The 14651-nt window shown below is 38.1% G+C and overlaps 2 protein-coding genes across 2 annotated transcripts in view; one reads left to right on the top strand and one right to left on the bottom strand.

The window, feature by feature from the left end:
• The window catches only part of LOC139470877 (carbohydrate sulfotransferase 10-like), a 112327-nt gene that overhangs the window by 18811 nt on the left and 78865 nt on the right, over positions 1-14651 (bottom strand). The gene's annotated exons all lie outside the window — the stretch shown is intronic.
• LOC139470798 (uncharacterized) lies at positions 4482-5018 on the top strand. The gene has a single exon (XM_071253089.1). The coding sequence runs from the start codon at positions 4482-4484 to the stop codon at positions 5016-5018; it is 537 nt and encodes a 178-aa protein (XP_071109190.1).

The raw sequence follows: 14651 nt of genomic DNA on the forward strand, positions 1-14651 counted from the left end.
AACATCTACAAGTTTGTAAGCTTGTAGACATCATTAAGAAGTAATTAACAGTCCCATGCTGAGACCTTTCTCAAAATTCAGACCGGTGGCAGGCTGCCAACAAAGAGAAGAAAATATCGCAACCCCGACACGAGTGTGCTCAGTCAAACAATGAACTTACGACCGGCAGAAACGTCGTATTTTAGGAACAGTGCTATAACAAGACATTTGAAATTTCTTACAAGCAGATACATTAGAGACAGTGACTAGACTACAGGTACGTAATCCGTATCAATCAAAGGTGTAAAAAAACTGAAAGTCATATCTGTCGGAGACCTACCAAATTACCAAGTTTTATCATTACTATATTTATTACAATGCAAATACTTTAGTGATACATTTTTTAGAGGAGAGGGCATACACACAAGTATATTGCTTCCGTGTGTGAATGCAGGTTGTACTTGGTATCTCAGGTCTCAGTTGCATACCGGTTGTATAACTGAATTTGTATATGGAACCATGCGTACAGCATGACAATTACTTGCTATTCGTCAGTTTACAACACACATAACACGGTCAAACAATTTTAGGCACCGCTTTTGCGAGTTATTTAGTACAATAATGTTTTATTAAAATCTATTTCAACTTGTTTTCACCATTTTCCCTATTGACAGTCGTTGTTACGTGCGTCACTAGGTAATTAGTACGGATTGACCTTGTTTATTGTTTCTATACTTTGAGGATTTCTGTGGCAAGTGGCGGACGTAATTCAAACTCCTTCCGCACTGACACCGCATCAAATATATTTGTGTACCGATTACATAACTCTAATGGACAGGGTGGGGTGGTAGTTCACCGGACGACACTGTGTATATTGGGCGGCTCCTTTGATATCTCCTCCAAACATACGTTTATTGAATGACCCCATTAAACGATGATACACATCTCGATGAATATATCAAGGCACTAATTCATCTTTCATAAACATTTTTTTGTCTTTGTGCTTAATATATCCACATATTAACGAACATTTGTAAAACATGTATCCTAAAAAAAATAAACATTTTCAGGCTAGGTATTTGCCCACAGCAACACCTGCATAACTGTTTATTCACGCGTGGTGTGGTAGATCGTAATTGACCGAGAGCAGGTATTGTAGAATCACCTGTAAATAAGGCCGACACTGTAATTAGATACAACGTACTAATGAGAATTATCATAAGAAGGCTGTTGTTTTTTTCTGAACTGTTACCATTTTCATACCAAAAGTGACAATGCAGTTAAAAGTTGCTTTAGTGTCACAATATTCACTCACGTTTTCCTCAATCGCATCGAAACATAATTTCCACTGGTCAGTTCGAAACTGCATGTAATTAAATAATTATTTCGAGATTTCGTTAGAATGTAAGATATACAGCCAAACGTTATGCAATAAAAGACGAATAGTTTTTTTTCATTAAAATACGCGCACGCGTACCTGTATATTGCATACCTGGTGTCACGTAATTGCCCAGTGTGATGTATCAACGGGACATAAAATGGGAAATGAAATAGAAACTAACTAAAATTTAATGTTGTGTAAAATAACTCCAATGAATTGGAGTACACGCACATGAATTCGTATGATAAACTGTCAAAACGTTTTGAGAGGTAAGGCCGGGTTCATTAAAGATCGCTACAATATGTAAAACAGGTGAAATTTGTAGAACTAAAGGAAACATCCAACCAAATGCCCTTTTTAAATAGTAATGTAATGATATAATATAAAGTATATTTCACATGATACAATATACTTTGCAAACAGTTAGTTGATGCTTGAAAGGGACTGACGAAAACATGGGCGAAATATTTTAATAACGCCGTAAAATAGTTGAATTAAGTAAAAATTAGTTAAATTTTGTGTCATGATATTTGAATAAATACATTTAATGTATTTGCGAAACAAAAACATGAGTTTTGAGTAAAGGAACATGTTCTCGCCAATGGGGCTGCCCATGGGCCAAACCTTTTTCTCGCCCATGGGCGAAATATTTCAATATCGCTATAAAATCGTTGAATTAAGTTAAAATGAGTTTAATTTTGTGTCATGATACTTCAATGAATACATTTAATGTATTTGCGAAACAAAATCATGAGTTTTAAGTAAAGGAACATATACTCGCCCATGGGCCAAACCTTTTTCTCGCCCATGGGCGAAATATTTCAATATCGCTATAAAATCGTTGAATTAAGTTAAAATGAGTTAAATTTTGTGTCATGATACTTGAATGAATACATTAAATGTATTTGCGAAACAAAAACATGAGTTTTAAGTAAAGGAACATATACTCGCCCATGGGCCAAACCTTTTTCTCGCCCATGGGCGAAATATTTCAATATCGCTATAAAATCGTTGAATTAAGTTAAAATGAGTTAAATTTTGTGTCATGGTACTTGAATGAATACATTAAATGTATTTGCGAAACAAAAACATGAGTTTTAAGTAAAGGAACATATACTCGCCCATGGGCCAAACCTTTTTCTCGCCCATGGGCGAAATATTTCAATATCGCTATAAAATCGTTGAATTAAGTTAAAATGAGTTAAATTTTGTGTCATGGTACTTGAATGAATACATTAAATGTATTTGCGAAACAAAAACATGAGTTTTAAGTAAAGGAACATATACTCGCCCATGGGCCAAACCTTTTTCTCGCCCATGGGCGAAATATTTCAATATCGCTATAAAATAGTTGAATTTAGTTAAAATGAGTTTAATTTTGTGTCATGATACTTCAATGAATACATTTAATGTATTTGCGAAACAAAATCATGAGTTTTAAGTAAAGGAACATATACTCGCCCATGGGCCAAACCTTTTTCTCGCCCATGGGCGAAATATTTCAATATCGCTATAAAATAGTTGAATTAAGTTAAAATGAGTTAAATTTTGTGTCATGATACTTGAATGAATACATTAAATGTATTTGCGAAACAAAATCATGAGTTTTAAGTAAAGGAACATGTTCTCGCCCATGGGCCAAACCTTTTTCTCGCCCATGGGCGAAATATTTCAATATCGCTATAAAATCGTTGAATTAAGTTAAAATGAGTTAAATTTTGTGTCATGGTACTTGAATGAATACATTAAATGTATTTGCGAAACAAAAACATGAGTTTTAAGTAAAGGAACATATTCTCGCCCATGGGCCTACCCATGGGCCAAACCTTTTTCTCGCCCATGGGCGAAATATTTCAATATCGCTATAAAATAGTTGAATTAAGTTAAAATGAGTTAAATTTTGTGTCATGATACTTCAATAAATACATTTAATGTATTTGCGAAACAAAATCATGAGTTTTAAGTAAAGGAACATGTTCTCGCCCATGGGCCAAACCTTTTTCTCGCCCATGGGCGAAATATTTCAATATCGCTATAAAATCGTTGAATTAAGTTAAAATGAGTTAAATTTTGTGTCATGATACTTGAATGAATACATTAAATGTATTTGCGAAACAAAAACATGAGTTTTAAGTAAAGGAACATATTCTCGCCCATGGGCCTACCCATGGGCCAGACTTCGCCCATGGGCAGGCCCATGGGCGACATAGTCTAAATATTGAGTTTTTAAACAATTTTTTTTTCATTTTTTCTTCCTTGGTATGTTCTCATGAAAACGGCATGTTTAATTTTGTAAATACCTTTAACCGAGACTGGGCAAAGAGCGTAGAGTTTCTGGACTTTTGGGTTTCCAGAATTAAAATGGGACGTGTTAAATAATTTTTCATTTCATCTGTGTGGTAATCGAAACCCGAACTCGGCACTGAAGCTACGTTCATTTAGTGGGTTTACTTGGGAGGTTCTAAAAGAAGAGGATTAAGGTGATAATTGTACATGGTACATAGTAATAATTGTGGCTGAGGAGGATGGTAAGGCGGATATGGTGGGCATTGTCCTATTTAGCTGGTATATCTGTTTTTATGTGCCCGCCAAGAGGTGTTTAGCTATTTTGTAGTCATGGCCTGACAGGGGATGAAAAGATTTGATGATACAATGAGCAGCAGTGTTTTGTATAAACTGGTGGGGTGAGTTGTAGGCCCTGGTCCTGGATATCTGTTATCACAAAAATAATTACGTAAATACATATAAAAGGACATAAAAGTGTGCCACCCGTTAAGGGTTACGAGAGACTTAGAATATATCACAGTATGTACAGCATAAATATATCGGTGTAAAAGGGGTATGAAAATATACTGCCCGTAACTAGCCATATAAAATATTTTTTCTTCGTTGGAGAATTAAAAAGTAGGTTTGGGCTGTAAAATATACATAATATTTAAAAAGTACAATAAGTTTATTAGTATTGCATAACTAGAAAGTTGGGATAGCTAAAACTCACCTTTTCGTATAAACTTTCACGCAAATCATCGTACACAGGGCACGCCAGCAATACATGACATTCATCTTAAATTTTTTCCTTACACTGAAAACACACTCTTTCATTCACATTCATATTCGTTATATGGGTTCCCCATTATCCCCCATCATCACAGAGATCTACATGACAGACCTAGAAGAAAAAGCCCTCCAGACATCACACATCACCCCTCTCTGCTGGTTCCGGAAAGTAGATGACACCTTTGTCATTCTGCAACAAGACGATGACCCCATAGCCCTCCTCAATCATCTGAACGCCCAACACCCAAGAATGCAGTTCACCATGGAATCCGAGTCTAAAAACCAGTTACCTTTCCTTGACGTCCTAGTCCAGAAAGATCACAAAAACAAGCTCCAGATCAGTGTCTACCGCAAACCTACACATACTGACAAATACCTACATCATAGCTCTTACCACCCTCCACAAGTCAAGAGAGGCATCATCTCCACTCTAGCCAGACGAGCCAAAAACATCTCCTCCACGCCCCAACTCCTAGAAGCCGAACTCAACCATCTCCGCACTGTCTTCACCAGTTACAACAATTACCCTGCCAAGTTAGTCAACCAAACCATCAATAGCACCCTCAACACCAGTGATAAACCTCCCCGCCAACAAATTTAAAAAAAACAGCCCCTTTCGTCATCAGCCTGCCCTACATAGGAACTACCAGCCATCAGATCCGCAGACTACTTAAACATGAAGCCAATAAAGATGTTGTGTTCCAGAGAGGCCAGACAATTCAGAACCTCCTCCACAGGTAAACCACCAAGCACTCACAAACAAGATCCAGTTGGTGTTGCGTACCACATAGTGTGTGAATGCGGCGACTCATGTGTAGGTGAAACTTCAAGACCTCTCAACCAACGCTTAAAAGAACATCATGCCTCTGTCTTAAAAACAAGACTCTAAATCTGCTATCTCTGACCACACCCAAATCCACCCCAGCCACAATATTAAGTGGGACAACGTCAACATTTTAACAACAAACCAGAAAGACTTCAAGCTCAGAAAATTTAGAGAAGCAATTTGCATCAAAAGAATTCAGTCAGCCATAAACAGAGATCAAGGATACTACATCCTCCAGCTTACCATAATCTCATCAGTTTGCCTAAACACCACTTAACTATTATCTCCCCACTGGCTTCCCATACATTCCTTCTTAGTAATCCTTGTGTTAATCCCATACCCATCAATTACTTTACATCAACCCCATCTCTTGTATAAACTTGTCTTATCATAACTACCTAATCAATCAGTGGACATAAACCATATCTGTTATATAACATCTATCTATTGTTATGTATATATACCATGCTCATACCTAGTCTGTCCAGCTAAACAACCAAACAATCAAATTTCAAAAACAAACCAAATTCTTAGGACTTATTTTCGATGAACATCTCACCTGGGATGCTCACATCCAAAACCTAACAACTAAATGCAGTAAAGACCTAAACACCCTAAGATGCCTAACTGGCTCTAACTGGGGAGCCTCCAAAGATACACTCCTCTCTCTCTACATATCACTAATTAGATCAAAACTAGACTACGGCTGCGCCATATACAACACCCTAAACAACTCTCTATCTAAAAAACTTGACTCAATACAATATCAGGCTCTCAAACTAATTACACGCACCCAACATGGCACCTCCTGCACTTCACTTCAGGCCTTAACAGGAGAAATGCCACTAAGTCCCCAGAGCGACTGTACATGGACTGATCACATTAATGATATTGTACAAAAAGTTCGCCCTATGATCAGTTGTCTGAGGAGTTTTAAATACCGATTATCACGTAAAACCTTGGATACTATGTATAAGTCCTATATCTTGCCAACATTTGACTATTGTTTGCATATTTGGGATAACTGTACGTCTGAGCAATCGCGTATATTAGAAAGCTTACATCTTGATGCCCTGAGAACTATATGTTGTGCCGTTCGTGGCACAAGTCATAAGAAACTTTATAATGAAACTAAATCTCAATCCTTGCAAGATAGAAGATACTGCCAAAAATTAACTTTTTTCTTTAAAATGTATAACAACCAATTCCCAAAATATCTTTGTGATTTGATCCCAAACTTTGTCTCCGAAAGTACAAACTATAATTTAAGAAACAGTTCTGAAATACAAGGAATGTATAGCCGTAATTCCTCTTACGCCAAATCCTTTTTACCAGACACAATACACTTATGGAATGCTCTATCAAAGTCCAAAGAGTCAAGTAGTCTGTCAGAATTTAAAAACCTAATAACGAAAACCGAAAGTTAGACTTATTTTGACCTTAGCTATGGCACTCGATTCTGTCAAATCGTTCACTGCCGCCTCAGACTCGGTTGTAGCGATCTAAACAGCGATAAGTATTATAACAGACATTTAATTGACAGTTCGTGTTGCTCCTGTGGATATCAGAGTGAAAACGCCCTACATTATATTTTTACTTGCTGTATCTTTACTCAGATAAGACTTAATATGCACTTTTACACTACCGGTTATAACCTGGATACTATTATGAACGGAAACAATGAACTTGCTCACTCTGAAAACCAGAAATTAGTTGAATCATCAAGACAAAACGTTTCAGTTCTTCACAAATTAATAATTAAATTAACCGGACAATAACCTCATGATTGACTATTGCTTTTGTTACCAAAGACTTGTTAGACACACACAAGCTGTAACTTTCTATTTATGTTCACTTTGTATTTGTATTCAAAGCAAAACGCGACTACAAATATTTAAACGTAGCCCACAAACTAAACCACCAGGTTCAAAAACTAGTCCAAATAGCCAAAAGTAGAGACTGGAAAAAATTCTGCGAAGGTATAAATAACCGTACAGATGCCAGAACGGTCTGGCGCAAAATCCACGCCATACGAGGCTTAAAACGACATAAAATAAACCCTAACATTAACAACTCAACCAACCCCGCCCAAAAAGCAAATAATCTCGCCAACCACTTTTCGGCCGTTAGCAGTAACAGCAACTTCAGCCAAAAATTCCAAGATAAACTTAAAACAGAAAACAAACCCACAAAAGAACCAAACAATAACAATCTAGAAATAAATCAACCCTACACAATGGAGGAGCTCCTCTATGTAATCCAAAACAGGAAAAAGGGCACAGCTCCAGGATTAGACCTAACCTCTTACCAAATAATTAAAAAACTCCCCCTAAAACTACTCCAGGCACTACTCAAACTATACAATCTCATCTACCTAAACGGACAGGTTCCTACTCCCTGGAAACAGGCCCTAGTCATACCAATCCCTAAACCTAATAAACCAGCTAATCAAGCTAACTCATATAGACCAATATCCCTAACTTCAAACTTATGTAAAGTAATGGAATCAATGGCTAAAAATAGATTACAACATTACTTAACCCAAAATAACACCATAAACCCAGATCAAAGCGGTTTCACTCCTGGCCGCTCAACCCTAGATAACCTCGCCCGACTAGAACAAGATATTAAGACAGGACAACTAAATAAACAATATACCACAGGCATCTTCTTAGACTTCTCTAAAGCTTTCGACATGGTATGGCACGATGGGCTAATACAAAAACTTAAAAAAATAGGACTCAAAGATCAGATAATAAACTACATCCAGGACTTCCTAAACAATCGTAAAATAACCGTGGGTATAGACCACACTCTATCGGACCAATGTCCCCTAGAAAATGGCACTCCACAGGGCAGTATCCTCAGCCCCACCCCCTTCAATATAATGATAAACGATCTATTCGAGGGTCTATCCCCTAAAGTAAACACATCAAAATTCGCGGATGATGGAGCCATCTGGATCCGCACTAAAAGCATGAAAATGGCCAAAAATCTACTCCAAAAATCTCTTAATAAAATACAACAATGGGCTGACAAATGGGGCTTCTCCCTTAACTCAGAAAAAACAACAGGAATAGTATTCAAACATAAAAACATGAAACCCGCCTCCCCAATCCTCCAGCTAAACAACCAAACAATCAAATTTCAAAAACAAACCAAATTCTTAGGACTTATTTTCGATGAACATCTCACCTGGGATGCTCACATCCAAAACCTAACAAGTAAATGCAGTAAAGACCTAAACACCCTAAGATGCCTAACTGGCTCAAACTGGGGAGCCTCCAAAGATACTCTCCTCTCTCTCTACATATCACTAATTAGATCAAAACTAGACTACGGCTGCGCCATATACAACACCCTAAACAACTCTCTATCTAAAAAACTTGACTCAATACAATATCAGGCTCTCAAACTCATTACACGCACCCAACATGGCACCTCCTACACCTCACTTCAGGCCTTAACAGGAGAAATGCCACTAAGTCTACCCAGGGAACAGCTAAGCTTAAATTTCTGGGCCGCGTCCCAATCAAACCCTCTCATCCAAAACTTAATATACCCAAACATCAGCCCTAAAAACCAAGCTCTAGCTCGTAAACACCTCTTACTTACCCCAATATCCCAAAGAATAACAAACTACCTAAATGAACACCAAATTAAAAATCTTAAACAAAACTGCAAACAATCAAATATCTTCACCCCTAAACTTAAAATACCCAAAATAGACACAGCACTAGCTAGCCAAATAAATAAACAAACCGACCCAAACATAGCTAAAACTACCACACTAGCATACATACACAAAAATTGGCCAAATTGGTGTCACATTTACACGGACGGATCCTCAGATCCGACCTCCAAACACACGGGTTTCGGAGTCCATACCACACAACCAACTAAAACCACACAATCCTTCCGACTCCCAAATAACCAATCAATATTCACGGCAGAACTAATGGGCATGGCCTCAGCCCTCCACAATCAAGAATCCAAAAACCACCAAAAAATCCTAATACTTACTGACTCCCTAAGTGGACTACAAGCCCTCCAAAACAAAAATACCAAAAACCGACCTAAATTAATAAATCAAATACTTAAAAGCTCCAACGACCTAACTAAGACAGGCAAACAAATAACCTTCTTGTGGATACCCGCCCACGTAGGAATATACGGTAATGAAAACGCCGATAAAGCAGCTAAACTATCCCTCAAAATCCCAGAAATAAGCTTAAACTTACCCATCTCAAAATCAGAAATTAAAAGTGTAAACAAACAAAAAATCACAAAAAAATGGCATAACCTATATCTAAACTCAAATAGCCAAATCAAAAAAGTGCTCAGCAAACCACTAACCAAACCAAAAATTCTCCATCCATCAAAAAAAATCGACAGAGTAATCACTAAACTCCAAACAGGACACACCAACCTAAATAACCACCTAAAGAAATTTAAAGAACACACTACAGGTAACTGCCCACACTGCAAACAACCAGAAACCCCAGAACACGCACTCATCCACTGCACACACTACCTAACACATCGAACCGCATTACAAACCACCCTCAATCTAAACAAGGCTCTCACTCTAGAAGCAATACTAAACCCACAAAATACACTAGAAAACTTCAAGGCCTTAGGCATATTCTTAATCAAAACGGAACTAATAAAACGCATCTAAAACCATAATAACCTACCAAATCAAAATCACATAAACAAACAATCATCCACCATACCCAGCTCCCTTAGTTCTCCTCCCCAACCCCATCGGCATCTATTCCAAATCTCAAAATTCCCAAATTCTATATAAGCAACCCCTAAAGCCCCCTCTTGGGTTGCACAGACCACCCTCGCCCCTTTCGGAAACACATTAAATGGCCTGGCCGGGCCCGTGTGCGAAATACGCATCAGTCGGAAAGCGCACGTTAAATCTCCAAAGTAAGTAAGTAAGTAGGTGTATTTGATGTAATATGTACAAACATATTATTTAAATAATGTCTATATCGATGACGGCACATCCATCATTTCAATATGTAATATATGTTGTATGGGAGCTGTGTTAACATAAGCTGTTAACAGTGTTAACACTCTTTTGCCTGTTTATAAATGAATTGGTCAACGAACTAAATCAATCTGTCTGTCGTGGAATATTCATCTCAGAAGAAGCACCAAATATTTGTTCTTTATTATACGCCGATGATGTTGCCAACACTGCCGATACCACTGGAAGATTACAACAACAGATCAACTGTATAAGTGAATTTTGTAAAAAATGGGGACTGTCTCCAAATGTGAACAAACCAAAGATAATCGTTTTTAGAAATGGTGGACGTTTAAGGAACTATGAAAATTGGACTTACAGAGAAGAAAAGATAGAGACTGTTTCATCCTATAAACATTTGGGACTATTTTTCACTCCTAAATTGCTATGGACAAAAGCAACGGCAACACTTGCACAACAAGCAGAAAAAGTATGTCATTATATCTATAAAATAAACTATCTATGTGGAGGATTACCAATCACTACTGCAATCAAGATGTTCGAATCCATGGTTTTACCATTATTAACATATGGCTCTGAAGTTTGGGGGTTCCAATACTACGAAACTATAGAGATGGTACAGACTAAATATTACAAACGGATTCTTAACCTACCAAATAATGCAAGCAATGATGCTGTTCTTGGTGAAACTGGAAGACAACGATTATATGTGTATTATATTAGTAAATGTATTAAATACTGGACAAATTTAATCTCTATGAACACTGATCGTCTACCGAAGCAAATGTATTTAATGATGTACAAATTAGATGAAGCTGGCCGTATATCCTGGGCAACATATATAAAAAACATTCTTTTCAAATATGGATTTGGCTACGCCTGGATAATTCAAGATGTTGGAGATCCACAAATATTCATTTCACAATTCAAACAACGTATCGTGAACTGTGGTCAAAAACGTTGGATTGAAAACCTATCTCAAAAATCAAAACTTAAAACATATTTAACTTTCAAATCAGTATTAACAATAGAAATGTACCTTCAGGAAGTAAACAAGAAGATCTATAAAGAAACCTTAACAAGATTCCGATGTAGCTGCCATAAACGTATGATCGAAACTGGACGTCATACCAATATAGAAGAAAACAAAAGATTTTGCCCACAATGTCAAAAATTGGACTTCAACTACATTGAAAATGAGCATCATTTCCTTCTTATTTGTACTTCATATTCAACATTACGTTCACATTTTATTGATACATATTTTCACACTAATCCATCATATGAAACATTTGTAAATCTTATGTCTTCTAAATGCAAATACACTATTACACAACTTGCTAAATATATCTAGCACGCTTATAGATTACGCGAGTCACTCACAATTCACTGATATATTATTTATGTATGATATTCCTTTCATGTATTTATGCCTACACTATATTGATATAATGTATGTTCTATGGGCCTATGGCCTGAAACTTGGAGGAAATAAACTCTACTCTATAAAGCTTGTTCACCAATCCCAACTCATTTCAATGAATAAAAATATGTTTAAACCAAGTCTACGCAGGGAACAGCTAAGCTTAAATTTCTGGGCCGCGTCCCAATCAAACCCTCTCATCCAAAACTTAATAAACCAAAACATCAGCCCCAAAAACCAAGCTCTAGCTCGTAAACACCCCTTACTTACCCCAATATCCCAAAGAATAACAAACTACCTCAATGAACACCAAATTAAAAATCTTAAACAAAACTGCAAACAATCAAATAGCTTCACCCCTAAACTTAAAATACCCAAAATAGACACAACACTAGCTAGCCAAATAAATAAACAAACTGACCCAAACAGCTAAAACTACCACACTAGCATACATACACGAAAATTGGCCAAATTGGTGTCACATTTACACGGATGGATCTTCGTCATGGACTGATTGTGAACTGATTGTTAAAGATGTCCTCAGGAACGACCTGCAGTTATAAGATGATGTGAACATTCAAAGGGCACATCGCATTATGAAGGGGAAGACTATTATTGTTAAGCTAGCAGACGACAAGGACAAACAGGGCATCTAAAGCTTTGAAGGACACTGGTATGTTTATTACTGAGGGCTTCTCCCCATTGGTGCGACAGAAGAGAAAGAAACTTCTCCCGAAGATGTTTCAGGCGCGTGAATCAGGTTTGAAGGCATTTTTGCGGTTTGATAAGCTGTATACTGAGGATAATATTTATTCCTATGACCTGGGTTTAGACTGTGTCACAACTGTCAAATCAGGTCACAAGCCAGGACTTTCACGTGCAGTGAGTGCGTCTGATGATGTCATCAGCTCGCCCGGCATAAGCTAGGAAGATGGCCCTGTCCACCAGTTGCCGCCAGAGATTGATGCGAGTACTTGGTTTGAAATAGTAACATGGAATGTTCATGGTTTGAAACAGAAACTATCTGACTCTGACTTTATACAGTATTGTCTGAAGTTTGATGTCATTGGATTTGTTTAAATATGGAACAATGTAAATAAAGATGACATTTCTTCTATATTTACAAACCATACTGTTTATATTAACCAACAGAGGCGGTGTTGCCGTTTGTGTTAGCCATTTTGCAAGTCAATACATCAAGAAGATCTGGTCTGACTTTACTGATTGTATTTTCGTGCTTTTGGATAAGAAACTTTTTGGTTACACATAAGATATTTTATATGGGTGTGTGTATATTCACCCTGTATATTCATCCTCCCGGAGCGATCCAAGACTGCAGAGAGGGATTGATTATTTAGAAAACTGTTTGCTCTCGTGCATCACAGATGCTGATATTGAAGACTTTGTTTTTGTGATTATGGGTGATATGAATGCTAGAATAGGCAACTTAAAGGATTATATTTTACAGGATGGCAACAAATACATTCCTTCACTAGAAGATTTGAATTATAAAACTGACAGTTTTAGCATATCTAGAAAGTGGACAGATGATCGTGTAAACTCCCATGGTTGTGATTTAATAGATTTATGCTGTTCTCTTGATATACATATGATGAATGGGAGAACAATATCAGATCCCCGCGGGGATTTACATGCTTTGCTGGTGGGGGTGCCAGCATGGTTGATTATTGTTTATGTTCATCTGAATTATTTAGTAGTAATTATGATTTCAGTGTAGCCACAAGATGTGAATCAGATCATTTTCCCATTGTGTTTAAGTTTGCTGTTACAGATACAGAGAATGTTATCAGTAACATAAATGCTGATAATGCAGAATCTATTTGTAGATACCGATGGTGTGCTGGTAAGGCTGAAGCGTTTTCTGAGTTACTTCGGGACTCGCTATCATCATATATACTAGCCACAAAAAGAAACTGTGCACGGATAATATATTCCGGATTGAAATACAACACAGCAAGAACAAAATGATACAGACCCTGTAGCAGCTGAATGATCGGACCATAAGAAAATGTCAACGGGACCTGAACAACATCTGTTACAATGACGTCAGAAGATCAAAATGGAGTAGGGGGTCAAACGACAAAGTCACAAAGTCAATAACGGGTATGACCACCCTGTGCGTGAACCACAGCAGTGCATCGGCGACGCATGGAGTCCAGCAAATGGGCATGGAAGGCCTGGGGAATGGCCTGCCATATCCTCCTCAAATCCTGTGCCAAGTCACGGACGTTATCTGGAGGATGTGGAAAACAGCGCAGACGGCGCTCCATTTCATCCCACACATTCTCTATTTGGGGAGAGATCTGGAGAAATTGCAGGCCATGGCAGTAACATGAGATTGTTATGGTGAAGGAAATCCATTGCGACCCTAGCTGTGTGAGGACGAGCGTTGTCCTGTTGAAATGGCAATCCCGGGCCATGATGTTGCAGGAAAGGAATGATCACAGGCCTCAGAATCTGATCTCTGTAGCCAACACCGGTGAGATTGCCCTGAATAACTACCAAAGGGGTTCGGTGCCACCCCAAATCATCACAAAGCCACCTCCAAAACGATTCCTCTCCACAATACAGTTGCGTGCATAACGTTCTCCCAAACGCCGGTAGACACGTTGGCGCCCGTCACTGTGGGAAATGTTGAACCTCGATTCATCTGTAAAGACAACATTTCTCCACCATATTCGAGGTTGGCGAACATGATTTCGACACCATCTTAGACGGTTGACTCGATGACGGCGTGTCAGGATGGGACGTATGGCAGGGCGTCGTGGTCGAATCCCGTACTGACGTAAACGATTGCTGACAGTGTTGGGATGGATACGGCGCAGTCCAGGAATTGTCTGGGACGTCGTTACTGCCGTTTGGAACCTGTGTCGGAGATGTGTCACTCGAATCCATCTGTCCTGTCTTGGCGTCGTTACTCGGGGACGTCCTGAACATGGGTGGTCGGCAACGTCATTTCTGA

This window comes from Haliotis cracherodii, unplaced genomic scaffold (assembly GCF_022045235.1).
Source record: "Haliotis cracherodii isolate W230 unplaced genomic scaffold, xgHalCrac1.p SCAF_21, whole genome shotgun sequence".
In the NCBI taxonomy this organism is placed as follows: Eukaryota; Metazoa; Mollusca; class Gastropoda; order Lepetellida; family Haliotidae; genus Haliotis; species Haliotis cracherodii.